The sequence below is a fragment of the Phyllobates terribilis genome, unplaced genomic scaffold (assembly GCF_046119375.1).
Source record: "Phyllobates terribilis strain yellow unplaced genomic scaffold, ASM4611937v1 Scaffold_5__5_contigs__length_657084704, whole genome shotgun sequence".
Lineage (NCBI taxonomy): Eukaryota > Metazoa > Chordata > Amphibia > Anura > Dendrobatidae > Phyllobates > Phyllobates terribilis.
The window spans coordinates 616,381,715-616,395,827 of NW_027362765.1; the positions used below are offsets into that span (position 1 = coordinate 616,381,715).

Below are 14,113 nucleotides of genomic sequence, written 5' to 3' on the forward strand. Positions count from 1 at the left end.
ATCGAGATGACAGGCTGGACCGCAGCAGAAAGCTGCCATTCAGCCTGTCATCCCGCAGACACTGAGAAGCGCAGGCATGCTTGCGCTCCTCAGTGTCTCTCTGTGACGGCATCCAGATGAGCCGAGGTCATGTCCAATGAACTCGGCTCACCTCATGCACGTCACTGACAGCGTGGGAAAATTCTCCTGCACTCAGCGCTTCAGCGTGAGAATTCTCCCACGCTGTCAGTGACATACATGAGGTGAGGTCATGTCCAATGAACTCAGCTCACCTCATGCACGTCACTGAGAGCATGGGAAAATTCTCCTGCACTCAGCGCTTCAGCGTGAGAATTTTCCCACGCTGTCAGTGACGTGCATGAGGTGCGCCGAGTTCATTGGACATGACCTCGGCTCATCTGGATGCCGTCACAGCCAGACACTGAGGAGCGCAAGCATGCCTGCGCTTCTCAGTGTCTGCGGGATGACAGGCTGGATGGCAGCGTTCTGCTGCGGTCCAGCCTGTCATCTCGATGTAGCAGAGCTGAAGCTGTGGTGGGATCCATGGAAAGGTAAGGATGAGGTTGGTTTATTATTTTACTTTTATTGCAGGAGATCGTTGGCTTCAGCTGGAATGGGCGTGATGGTAAGTATGGTTTAATTTAGAACAATAAAGAATTGTGTGTTTATTTCAATTAAAGGACTTTTTTCTGGGTGTTTGTGTTTTTTTAAATACTTTACTAGAAATTCATGGTGGTCATGTCTAATATTGGCATGACCCCATGAATTTCGGGCTTAGGGCCAGCTGATAATGCCAAGCTGGCCTTAACCCCTTTATTACCCAGTGAGCCACCGCACCAGGGCCCTGGATGAGTTGGGTACAGCGCCAGAAGATGGCGCTTCTATGAACGCGCCATTTTCCGGGGCGGCTGCGGACTGCAATTTGCAGCGGGTGGGGCCCAGAAAGCTTGGGCCTCCCTGCGCTGCAGATTCCAGCCCCCAGCTGCCTAGTTGTACCTGGCTGGACACAAAAATAGGGCGAAGCTCCACGTATTTTTTTTTTAAATTCATGAAATTCATGGAATAATTAAGAAAAAAAGGGCTTCCCTATATTGTTGTGCCCGGCTAGGTACAAATAGGCAGCTGGTGGTTGGGGGCAGCCCGTTCCTGCCTGCTGTACCTGACTGGACACAAATATAGGGCGAAGCCCCACATCAATTTTTTTTAATTATTTCATGAATTTCCTGAAATAATTTAAAAAAAATTGACGTGGGGCTTCGCACTATATTTGTGTCCAGCCAGGTACAGCAGGCAGGAACGGGCTGCCCCCAACCACCAGCTGCCTATTTGTACCTGTTTGGACACAACAATATAGGAAAGCCCTTTTTTTCTTTATTATTTCATGAAATAATTAAAAAAAAAAAATACGTGAAGCTTCTCCTTATTTTTGTGTCCAGCCAGGTACAACTAGGCAGCTGGGGGATGGAATCTGCAGCGCAGGGAGGCCCAAGCTTTCTGCCCCCCCCCGCTGAAAATTGCAGTCCGCAGCCGCCCCGGAAAATGACGCGTTCATAGAAGCTGGATGCTGTACCTGGCTGGCATACAAAAATATGGCGAAGCCCACGTCAAAATTTTTGGGAAAAATTAATTAAAAAATAAATAATAATTTAGGGACTGCATCTTTATTAACTCCTCAAATGTCATTTAGTGTTAAAATAAAGGATTTATTTTAAAAAAAATTGATGTGGGGCTTCGCCCTATATTTGTGTCCAGCCAGGTACAGCAGGCAGGAACGGGCTGCCCCCAACCACCAGCTGCCTATTTGTACCTGGCCGGACACAACAATATAGGGAAGCCCTTTTTTAAAAAAATTATTTCATGAAATAATTAAAAAAAAATTGAGGTGGGGCTTCGCACTATATTTGTGTCCAGCCAGGTACAGCAGGCAGGAACGGGCTGCCCCCAACCACCAGCTGCCTATTTGTACCTGGTTGGACACAACAATATAGGGAAGCCCTTTTTCTCTTAATTATTCCATGAATTTCATGAAATAATTTAAAAAAAAAATACGTGGAGCTTCGCCCTATTTTTGTGTCCAGCCAGGTACAACTAGGCAGCTGGGGGCTGGAATCCGCAGCGCAGGGAGACCCAAGCTTTCTGGGCCCCACCCGCTGCAAATTGCAGTCCGCAGCTGCCCCAGAAAATGGCACGTTCATAGAAGCGCCATCTTCTGGCGCTGTACCCAACTCATCCAGGGCCCTGGTGCGGTGGCTCACTGGGTAATAAAGGGGTTAAGGCCAGCTTGGCATTATCAGCTGGCCCTAAGCCCGAAATTCATGGGGTCACGCCAATATTAGACATGACCACCATGAATTTCTAGTAAAGTATTTAAAAAAACACAACACCCAGAATAAAGTCCTTTAATTGAAATAAACACACAATTCTTTATTGTTCTAAATTAAACCATACTTACCATCACGCCCATTCCAGCTGAAGCCAACGATCTCCTGCAATAAAAGTAAAATAATAAAGCAACCTCATCCTTACCTTTCCATGGTTCCCACGACAGCTTCAGCTCTGCTACATCGAGATGACAGGCTGGACCGCAGCAGAACGCTGCCATCCAGCCTGTCATCCCGCAGACACTGAGAAGCGCAGGCATGCTTGCGCTCCTCAGTGTCTGGCTGTGACGGCATAAAGATGAGCCGAGGTCATGTCCAATGAACTCAGCTCACCTCATGCACGTCACTGACAGCGTGGGAAAATTCTCACGCTGAAGCGCTGAGTGCAGGAGAATTTTCCCACGCTGTCAGTGACGTGCATGAGGTGAGCTCATGTCCAATGAACTCAGCTCACCTCATGCACGTCACTGACAGCGTGGGAAAATTCTCACGCTGAAGCGCTGAGTGCAGGAGAATTTTCCCACGCTGTCAGTGACGTGCATGAGGTGAGCTCATGTCCAATGAACTCAGCTCACCTCATGCACGTCACTGACAGCGTGGGAAAATTCTCACGCTGAAGCCCTGAGTGCAGGAGAATTTTCCCACGCTGTCAGTGACGTGCATGAGGTGAGCTGAGTTCATTGGACATGAGCTCACCTCATGCACGTCACTGACAGCGTGGGAAAATTCTCCTGCACTCAGCGCTTCAGCGTGAGAATTTTCCCACGCTGTCAGTGACGTGCATGAGGTGAGCTGAGTTCATTGGACATGACCTCGGCTCATCTTTATGCCGTCACAGCCAGACACTGAGGAGCGCAAGCATGCCTGCGCTTCTCAGTGTCTGCGGGATGACAGGCTGGATGGCAGCGTTCTGCTGCGGTCCAGCCTGTCATCTCGATGTAGCAGAGCTGGAGCCGTCGTGGGAACCATGGAAAGGTAAGGATGAGGTTGCTTTATTATTTTTCTTTTATTGCAGGAGATCGTTGGCTTCAGCTGGAATGGGCGTGACTGTAAGTATCTTTTAATTTAGAACAATAAAGAATTGTGTGTTTATTTCAATTAAAGGACTTTATTCTGGGTGTTTGTGTTTTTCTTTAACTTTGACTATGGGGTTAGTAATGGGGGTGTCTTATAGACGCCTCTCCATTACTAACCTGGGCTTGATGTCAGCTGGCATTATAAGCTGACATCAACCCCAGCCCTATTACCCCACTGCCACCGCTACAGGGCAGTGGGAAGAGCGAGGCTAAGTGCCAGAATTGGCGCATCCTATGGATGCGCCATTTCTGGGGCAGCTAACGACTGGTGTTTCTAGCTTGGGAGGGGGCCAATATTCATGGCACCCTTCCTGGGCTATTAAAATCAGCCCCCAGCTGTCTGCCTAGCCTTTGCTAGCTATTAAATTAGGGGGGACCCCACATTATTTTTTTGGGGGGGTTCCCCCATTTTACTAGCTAGTAAAGGCTAGGTATTCAGCTGGGGGCTGATATTAGTAGCCTGGGAAGCTCCGTGGGTATTACCCCCTTCCCAGGCTTCAAACATTTGCCCCAGCTGTCTGCTTAACCTCCGCTAGAGCCTAAAATTAAGGGGAACCCCACACCAATTTTTTTTTAAATAAATCCTTTATTTTAACACTAAATGACAAGTACAGTAATCAACACTGTCACTGTACTTCATATATATGTGACTGACATGTTTCTATCTATCTAATCTATGTGTGATTCTCTATTCTTTCTATTCTAAATTGTCGGGTACAGATGCTGAATTGCCGGCCGGCTTTTTTAAAGAGACGGTGCATGAAAACACTAATATTTTTTTAAATAAATCCTTTACACTAAATTACAAGTTCTGTAAGCAACACTGTTACTGTACTTCATATATATGTGACTGACATGTTTCTATCTATCTAATCTATGTGTGATTCTCTATTCTTTCTATTCTAAATTGTCGGGTACAGATGCTGAATTGCCGGCCGGCTTTTTTAAAGAGACGGTGCATGAAAACACTAATATTTTTTTAAATAAATCCTTTACACTAAATGACAAGTTCTGTAAGCAACACTGTCACTGTACTTCATATATATATGACTGACATTGTTCTATCTACCTAATCTATGTGTGAAGCTCTATTCTTTCTGTTGTAAATTGTCGGGTACCGGTGTATGCCGCTGCTGAATTGCCGGCTTTTCATGTCATTCTACATTATTCTTAGTTGTTTTACTTCATGTAGAATTAACCTACAAGGAAAGAAAGGGTTTATTTTCATTCCGATATTTGTGTCCCATTGACTTGCATTGGTTTCCGGTATCGGAATCGGCGATATCCGATACTTTTTGGGTATCGGCCCGATCCAATCCGATACGATATTTCCTGATATCGGAAGGTATCGCTCAACACTAGTAATGAGTATAAAGAGTTACTAAAGCTGTGACCGATCCTCACCCATCCAGTTGTAAGAGTTACATTATTGTATTGTCAAGGAAAGGGGGGCGGTAGGGGGGCTGAGCGTCTGGGTTTGGTTGGGGGTCCCCACAGTCTGCCTAAGCTAGATGCATTTTAAAATTCTTATTAGATACACAGGCGGTGCAGCTTGCTTCGCAGCTGGGCTACTACGCCCAAAGAATTGCCTAGGCTAGATGCAGTTAAAAATTCTACGCTGACTAGCAGACACTGAAGCTTTGGAGCAGACCTCTGAGTAAACAGCTCTTCACACTCAACCATCTGTGTTACCCCAAGCCATAGTGTATGTAGTTTCTTACAGTTAAAAGGGGGGGGGGAGCGACCCAACCCACCTGGAATTGACGATGCCAACGTCATGTAAGACACAGCAAGGGGACTCCAAAAATAGTCTCCATTTTTTCCCAAAATTGTGGCACAGACACCACTTAACCCTAGACCGCATACCTGGGGCCTCGCAGGCCCGCCCTGTTAATTGTTTTCTATTTTCTGCAAGATTACTTCAGTTAGAATTTTGAAACTCTAGGTATTCTTCATGTATATAGTTGTTTGTCATTTGAGTTTGAGTTATTCCATGTTATTTGCACACGGGCCTAAAAGGTCCCAGGTATGTGAAAGTGTAGATTTTTATGGTCATGCGTTCTAGGGTTAAGTGGCATCAATTGCCCCACAGTTGCTTAAAACGGTTGGTGATTTGTTTTTACGAAATCCTCAAGCTTTTAGTCTCCCCAGGATGACACAGGGGTAGAAAAGTCCTTGCAAATCCATGATTTGTTCATCTTTATGAACGTGAGTCTGTCTACATTATCAGTGGAGAGCCGCGTGCGCTTATCTGTCAGCACACCACCAGCAGCGCTGAACACACGTTCAGAGAGAACGCTGGCTGCAGGGCATGACAAGATCTCCAAGGCGTGAGTGGCGAGCTCCGGCCATTTTTCCAGATTGGAATCCCAAAATGAGCAAGGGTCCAGTGACACAGTCATGGCTTCAGTGTTCACTTGGAGATACTCCTGTACCATCCTCTCTAGGCGTTGACTATGTGTCAGACTTCTTGTCTCCTGTGGCCTTGCAAAGGATGGTCTAAAAAAGTGGTAAAACGATTCCACAAAATTGCTGTTACCAGCTGATACTGTGTTACTGTTACGGTTTGAGTGATGAAGACTCGACAGTCTCACGGTTGGCAAGTTAGAACTGTGAGATTCACTACGTGCACCACTGGTGTTTTGTGGAAAAGCACATGTAAGATTCTGCAACAGCGTCTGCAGATACTCTTGCATGCGTAAATCCCTTTTTATGGCAGGAATTATTTCGGCAAATTTACTTTTGTACCGGGGATCTAAGAGTGTGGCAACCCAGTAGTCGGGATTACTTTGAATTCTGACAATCCAAGGGTCATGTTGCTGGTAGTGCAGCAAGAAGGAACTCATGTGTCTTGCGCATCCAGGAGGACCAAGTCCTTGTTGTGTTGGTAGCGAGGTAAGAATCATGCTTCCTTCCTCTGCCCTCTCCCCTCAACCTCGCACAACAGAAATGTAATCAGGGTCTCCCTCATCTGATGAGTCTTCCATGCCCATCGCCAGTTCGTCCTCCACTTCTTCCTCGGCTCCTGCACCTTCCTCAACAGTTTGGCTGCTACCATGCACCCTGGTTAATCACCCTCCCATGCCTGCCGCCTTGGTGCTGCCGACCGTCTGGACCTTGGAGATGTTATCCCTTCCGCATACGACTCCTCCTTTACTTCCTCCACCTCCTCTTGTCCCACCACCTGACTCTGAATTCTGTTTAATGTGTGCTCCAGCATGTAAATCACCGGAATAGTCATGCTGATAATGGCATCGTCGTCAGCACTAAACATCTTCGTCACCATTTCAAAACTGTGCGTAAGGATGTGTGGCGCCCCTGAGGGTTCAGTCACCACAGAGTTACTGCATCTCACCCAGAGGTGTGGTATCTCACCCTCAGGTAAGGAAGGCGTATGGCTCGGGACCCTAACACCTGCATCCAACACATACCCGCAGTGGGGGTAGAGCGAGATTACTCCTAAGGGAGGGCACAGTCTCAGGTCCCTAGCTGGCGGGAGGATCCTATGTAGTGGGTGCTTAGGGGAGCAGCTTAGGGGAGCACATGACAGGGAGAGTATAAAGAGGAAGCCATCTTAGAAAGAGCAAGCCAGTCAGAGGAGGAAAAGTGACAGGAGCAGAGGCTCTGCATGAGCTCTGCTCCGGAGGCGGGCCTAGCCTGGGAGGCCCAGGACTGAAGGAGAGAAGAGAGGAGTGGGAGCAGGAAGGCTCCAGGAACCGAAGGGACCCTAGGGGTACGGGCCGTGCAGAAGGCCACCCGTACTCCCGCTGCTACCAGGAGGTAGAGGGGTCAGGCCAGATAAGGGGAACCGGTCCCTCAACTAGCGGAGAAACAGCAAGGCTCAACTAGAAACCGGAGGCTGCAGCATTTCATGTACTGCAGGCCAAAGTCCACACCAGTCTCACTAAGAAGGTAGCCACATAGGACCCAGGGGACGGAACACACGTCGCCTGCCAAGGCCTGAGGATACCGGATAAAAGTGTCACTGGGTATGAGGTGCAGGGAGAAGGCCAGAGAAAGGACACACAGAAGGGGGTCCTGCTAAGTACTCCAGAGCTATCTAGGGGTGGACTGAGCCCCTCACTGTGTACGCACAGCACGACGGGGGAGATTGCTCTGGTACCTGTAATCTGGACTGCAACAACTGTGAGTAAAGATCTTGGGACTGCATCACACGGACTCTGTGTTCATTACTGACTCCCTGCACTACAACCACCATCATCCACCCACACTGCCCTGAAGCTACACTCTTCCTGTGGGGAGTAATAATACCATTACTGCAAAACCACCAGCTTCAGAGGACTGTTCCGCAGCGGCGGCCCCTTTTGCCGCACTCCAGAGGTGGCGTAGTCGGACATTATAAAACCCATATATACAAATTACCCTTGGATTGACCGCCCTGGGTCACAGACCGGGTCACCGCCACAGTGACTACAACCCCCAGCGTCTACCGGCCCGGCTCCGGCTACCCCACGGCCCAGGGGGCGCGTCAACTTCATAGGTCCCTGATCTGAGACCACTCCTGCAGCGTGATTTGCCCCACTTCTGGATCCCGTTGGCCCAGGCTATACGTCAGAACGTATTGCACCAGGGCTTGTCGGTGCTGCCACAGTCGCTGCAACATGTGCAGAGTTGAATTCCACCGTGTCGGCACATCGCATTTCAGCCGGTGAACTGGCAGGCCCAACGACTTCTGTAGAGATGTAAGTCGTTGAGCTGCTGGATGCAAACGGCGGAAATGAGCATACAGTGACCGTGCCGTCTGCAGAAGGCCATCTAGTCCGGGATATTGGGCTAAAAATTGCTGGACAACCAGGTTCAACACGTGAGCCATACAAGGCACTTGTGTGACATTGCCCCGGTGAAGGGCCGCACCCAGGTTTGCAGCATTGTCGCACACGGCCTTCCCTGGTTGCAGGTCCAGTGGAGACAACCATTCATGAAACTGGGTCTCCAGAGCTGACCACAACTCCTCAGCTGTGTGACTCACATTTCCCAGACATTTCAAAGTAAAAACCGCCTGATGACGTTGAGCCCTGCTGCCAGCATAGTAAGGAGGTGTGCAGGATCCCTTCTGCGCAGTTAGAAAGCTTGTGGCATGACCAGACAGGTTTTGGGTGCAGGTGGAGGACTGAGAGGAGGTTGAGGAGGCAGAAGCAGTGGAGGAACTTTGAGATAAAGAGGATTGACGCACAACTCGTGGGGACGGCAAGACTTGGACACCAGCCCCTTGTCCTGCTGTCACCATAGTTACCCAGTGCCCAGTCAGCGACATGTAACGCCCCTGTCCATGCCTACTCGTCCAAGTGTCTGTGGTGAAATGCACCCTGTCACACACAGAGTTTCTCAAAGAAGCGGTGATGTTGTGTGCGACATGCTTGTGGAACGCTGGCACACCTTTCTTTGAGAAGTAGTGCCGACTGGGCATCTGGTACTGGGGCACTGCGACAGACATAAGGTCTCGAAAATCCTCTGTGTCCACCAGGCGGAAAGGAAGCATTTGTGTAGCCAAGAGCTTGCAGATGGTGAAATTCAACCTCTTAGCTTTCTCATGGCTAGGAGGAAATGGTCTTTTACTTGTCCACATCTGAGGGACCGAGGGCTGGCTGTTGTGCTTAGACGGGGTTGAGAAGGGTGTCCCCGGCAAACTGCCGGTCTGTGAGGAAGATGCAGGCGGACATGTTAGGTTGCCTTGATCCAAAGGTGGTGCTCTCGATGTCGGAAAGCGCTCAACACCAGCAGGTGTTTCCACTTCCCAATGAACTGACGACCTGCCAATCACACTGGCTGTTGCGGGTAAAGAGGTGGCAGGTCTGCGTCCAAAAACATGTGTGACTGCTGTCCCCCCAGTCACAGAGGATGAAGAGGCTGCGGATGCACAAGATAGGGCAGACAGTGGTTGGCCCGGCCCGCTAAGGCCGCATTGTAGCACAGTGAGCTTCCCACTGCAACTTATGCTTCATATCCATGTGACGGTTCATGCATGAAGTACTCAAACTATGGATTTTTTGGCCTCTACTTAGCTTTTGGTGACAAATATTACAGATAACACGAGTTGGGTCATCCTTATCGATCTGAAAAAATGCCCAGGCTATGCAAGGCTTAGAGCCCATGCGACCTGAAAAGCCACCACGACTTGTGGTCAGAGGCAGAGTTGTGGTTGAGGATGCAGTTGTTGACGTGCTTCCAGTACTCCGTCTCTGTCCAGGAAGGCGCAACCTAACCTCATCGTCAATATCATCTGTGACGCCCCGCTGCGCTTGGTATCACAGATCCTAGAAGAGTGCATTGATGGAACCCTCCACAAGAGGCCCCCAGAAATATTCACACATCTCCACCTTCCACCTCAGACCAGCAGAGGGAGCCCATTAGGCATTTCAGTTCCTCTGAAGAGTTCCTGCAGTAGAGAAGCCTAAGAGAGGTCAGTCTGCAGTGGAGCTCAGTCTAGTCTAGAGAACTCCGTTAATAGTTCGGCAGTGGAGCTCGAGGCTCCTGCTAGCTAGATTCAGGGAGCCCAGATAGAGCTTAAGGTGTGCCGGCGCCATAAGATCAGTGAAGCGCGGCAAGCTTCCGTTAGTGTGTATAGCCTAGTGAGGGCCCGAGTAGGCCGAAGGCGAGTGGCGAGTTAGTACATAAGGGGCAGAGGAGCTTAACCAGCTCACCCCGAATATTTACCGGACACCGGATCCGAGCTTACTGGGATCTCTATGACCCAGTAAGGCATAACCGGAATCCCTGTACAACTACAAGTCGCAGTATCGCTAAGGTGCTGATACGTAACAGAGCCAGGAGACGCTAAGGCCCTGCATACTGGGAGCGTGAACTCCAAGAGAAGGCCCTACCACAAGGTCAGCCAGCGCAGGACAGAGACAAAGTTAGGCCTACCTCCAGGCAGGTCAGAAACTTACTACGCAGAGGCAAGAAACAGGAGGCCCTACACCCGCTCATTGGGGAGGATCCTGATATGCACCCTTCACCCTACAGTGCTCCGGGATGTGCCTGAATTTCCACCAGTAAAAGGTACTGAAGTGACTACCGTGTCCGTTCCCGTTCTTGTTCTGACCCAGCTGGGTCTTGCCTGTCCTGCATTACCCCTGCATACGCTGCCCTGAGACCTAGCTCCACCTGTGGGGAGCTATACCATCGAGCTGCCTTATCACGGGACTTGGTGGACTGCTGCAGCGCTGGTGCTTCTCACCAGATACCACAGGTGGCGTCACAAACTCTTATAAAATTAACAATTATCCACCCTTTTAAAGAGTGACCCCAGGGTACGGGCCAGGGAGCCGACCACCGCGACATCCCCAAGGCCAGGCAAAGGTACCGAGTCATCCCCATCCCCTGGGCTAGTCACATCCTCCTCCACCTCCTCTGCTGACCTCATCGACTGGCTGACTGTGGGTTGACAGTAAGTAGGATCTCCAACCTCGTCATCACCCTGTGTGTTCTCACACCCATTGTCCTCAGAGCCAACCTCTTCCTGCCCTGACCGAAAAGTCAAGTTGTCGCTCCAATCAGGTATTTGAGTCTCATTATCATCTTCCACATTGTCTCCACCAACAGGAGTTACAGTTTGGGAACGAGGGTCTACATTATGCTCAGAACCTTCTTCATCTGCTCCTGGATCCGACTTATAAAGATTCTGGGCATCAGTGCAGATCATTTCGTCATCTGGATTAACAGAAGCTCTGGAGCAGACCTCCGTTTCCCAGGCTATAGTATGAGTAAACAGCTGTGCAGACTCAACCATCTGTGTTACCTCAGACGGGCAGCTGGAGACTTGGGAGCTGTAAGGAAGCAAGTGCGATTGGGGTGACACCTCTGAGGACTGGAGTATTTGTGATGTTGAAGTTGAGGTGGAGGAGAGCCCACTTGAAGGAGCACTTGATATCCGTTGAAGCACCTGCTGTTTTTGTGCCTCATCTGGAATTTGTAGCGATTGGCGTGGACGTAAGAAAGGGATCTTATCACAATGTCCACGAAAAGAAATCGACATCTTAGTTTGGCTGGAAGATGGTCTTTCTTCTGCAGATGTTACTCCCCCCCACCGCAGGGGGGCTCGACCCACCAGCGGACAGGCACCAGTATTGGGAGAGGGGGGCTGGCCGTCAGGGTCCACCGCGGCTCTGGCACAAACCCGGCGACACGGAGGTGGCACGGGTAGGAACGGACTGGCCGTGTCGGCTTCGCACTTCTTTGCTTTTAGAAGGGCATGGCATGCCTATATCTGTGTCTCCCCCTCCTTTTACTCCTCCACCTCTTTTCTTTTCGCATGACTATATGTACTTGGCACTTTTCCATGTGTTAGTTGTGTCTTCTGAGCAGTTTGTCAGGTTTTGGACACCTTTGAAAGTGTTTTCTATGTGTTTCTTTGTGTTTTTGTTTACCTGCCATTGGTTTTAACGGTGTTCGACGAACAGTTCGGCGAACATACGGGTGTTCGACGAACTGAACCGAACTCGAACACTACGGGGGTGGCTCAACACTAATAGTAACCAAATACTACAATACTGATCATTAATAAATAAAAAAAAAACACAATACGAATATTACCATAAGTGCCATTATACATAGGATATCTGTATACAGTATACAGTGTATAGTGTCAATGTACAGGTAATACAGTGATCAACAGTGACATTATACACAGGAGCTCTGTATATAGTGTCAGTGTTCAGTTAATACAGGGATCACCAGTGACATTATACACAGGAGCTCTGTATATAGTGTCAGTGTACAGGTAATACAGTGATCACCAGTGACATTATATACAGGAGTTCTTTATATAGTGTCAGTGTACAGGTAATACAGTGATCACCAGTGACATTATACACAGGAGCTCTGCATATAGTGTCAGTGTACAGGTAATACAGGGATCACCAGTGACATTATACACAGGAGCTCTGTATATAGTGTCAGTGCATAGGTAATACAGTGATCACCGGTGACATTACACACAGGAACTCTGTGTACAGGTAATATAGTGATCACCAGTGACATTATACACAGGAGCTCTGCATATAGTGCAAGTGTACAGGTAACACACGGACTCACTAGTGACGTCTCTAGTTGAAGTCCTTCATCTTCACTTTTCTTCTTCATCCAGTACAGACCGCCATTTTCCCCAAATTCTACACTACACTAAATGAAGAAAAAAGCGACCGTGTCACCCTGCACAGTAACAGTACCCTCAAAAATAAAATATATCACAGTAGTAATAATATCCATAATTAGCCCTAACCATAATAATGTCTCACCATCCTGACCCCATAGTGCGTCTTTATAAAAGAAAAAGTAAAAAAAAAAAAAAGTTTCTCCTCACCTTGCCGTGGTCCAGCGGTGCCCGGCTCTCCTATCATCCGAGGCACGGTCGACGGCGCATGACAGTGACATCATACTAAGGTGACGTGCTTGCTGATGTCAGCTGCCAGCCTGGTTTGGCTGGCGGCTGTTAACTATTGCTGTGCGGGAAGCTATAATATTTAAGCTATAATAAAGTGAAGTTTTATATTATATTGTGAATAATACAAAATTACAGATTGGTAATGAGTGTATTGTATAGCAATTGTACATGGCGATTGTAACTATGCTATACAAAACAAATGCACCTGAACATGGGTGATGCCCTACCAAATTGATTTGCAGAACCCAACAACTTGATACCCACCATCAGTCTTTCGTAGTCTGTGTCCAGGCAATCACAAGAGCTCTTGAGAAAAATCGGAGCTAAAAAGATCGTTAGACATTGACCAAATTTGATTCAGTTGATATCCATGTAAGAAATGCTGAAATGCAAATGGAGGATCTTTGTGAAATACCCTTGTGATTGTCTGCATAACAGCCTGTCAGTCACTTGTTTGTGGGGCGAGAGGGTAGTGGTCTTCTGATGAGTACTCTCATATCTGTTGTAAGTCAGACGCCTCAAAAATTATTTGACTTCTAGGAGCTATAATATGTTCTCCTTACATAACAGCAATATAAGGCTACTAGATGCACCATACCGGTTTTCTTTATTGTATGCTTATCCAGTATTGTATGTTTTTTCCCAATACAGACCCTAGATATATCCATTATGGTGACTGGAATTCCTAATGTGGGAAAATCCTCTCTAGTAAATGCTCTGCGCAGAATGCATTTACGAAAAGGTAGATCCACTCTTTTTTTTTGCTTTGTTTCTCTAAATATAGTAGTGCTGTATGCATAAAACATCTGCATATGTTTATTCTAGGAAAAGCCTCTAAAGTTGGGGGAGAACCTGGAATCACCCGCTCAGTGCTTTTTAAAATTCAGGTCAGTCCTCTTATCCAGTTATAGGTTTCAGTCACTTTTACAGTGTATGCATTGTGGAACACGCTTGTTTACATCAGGAATTTTACTTTTATGGTGCCTTTCTAATGCAACTGCAACTGAAATAAAACCAAGATCACTCATTTTTGTATAAGTAAACTTTTTTGTTTTGACAACTGAATATCCTATGTGATGTACACAGCAGCCTCAGTGTATCCTATGTGATATACATTACAGACCAAAAGTTTGGACACACCTTCTCATTTAAAGATTTTTCTGTATTTTCATGACTATGAAAATTGTACATTCACACTGAAGGCATCAAAACTATGAATTAACACATGTAGAATTATATATTTAACAAAAAAT

The 14,113-nt window shown here is 47.8% G+C and overlaps 1 protein-coding gene across 4 annotated transcripts in view; it reads left to right on the plus strand.

Moving 5' to 3' along the window:
- The window catches only part of LOC141273761 (mitochondrial ribosome-associated GTPase 1-like), a 332,495-nt gene that overhangs the window by 166,864 nt on the left and 151,518 nt on the right, over nucleotides 1–14,113 (plus strand). For all 4 annotated transcript variants that reach the window (XM_073686095.1, XM_073686096.1, XM_073686099.1 and 1 more), the window contains 2 exons: nucleotides 13,512–13,602; nucleotides 13,686–13,747. In XM_073686095.1, the coding sequence (XP_073542196.1) occupies nucleotides 13,512–13,602; nucleotides 13,686–13,747 (153 nt within the window). The remainder of the gene's footprint in view (nucleotides 1–13,511; nucleotides 13,603–13,685; nucleotides 13,748–14,113) is intronic.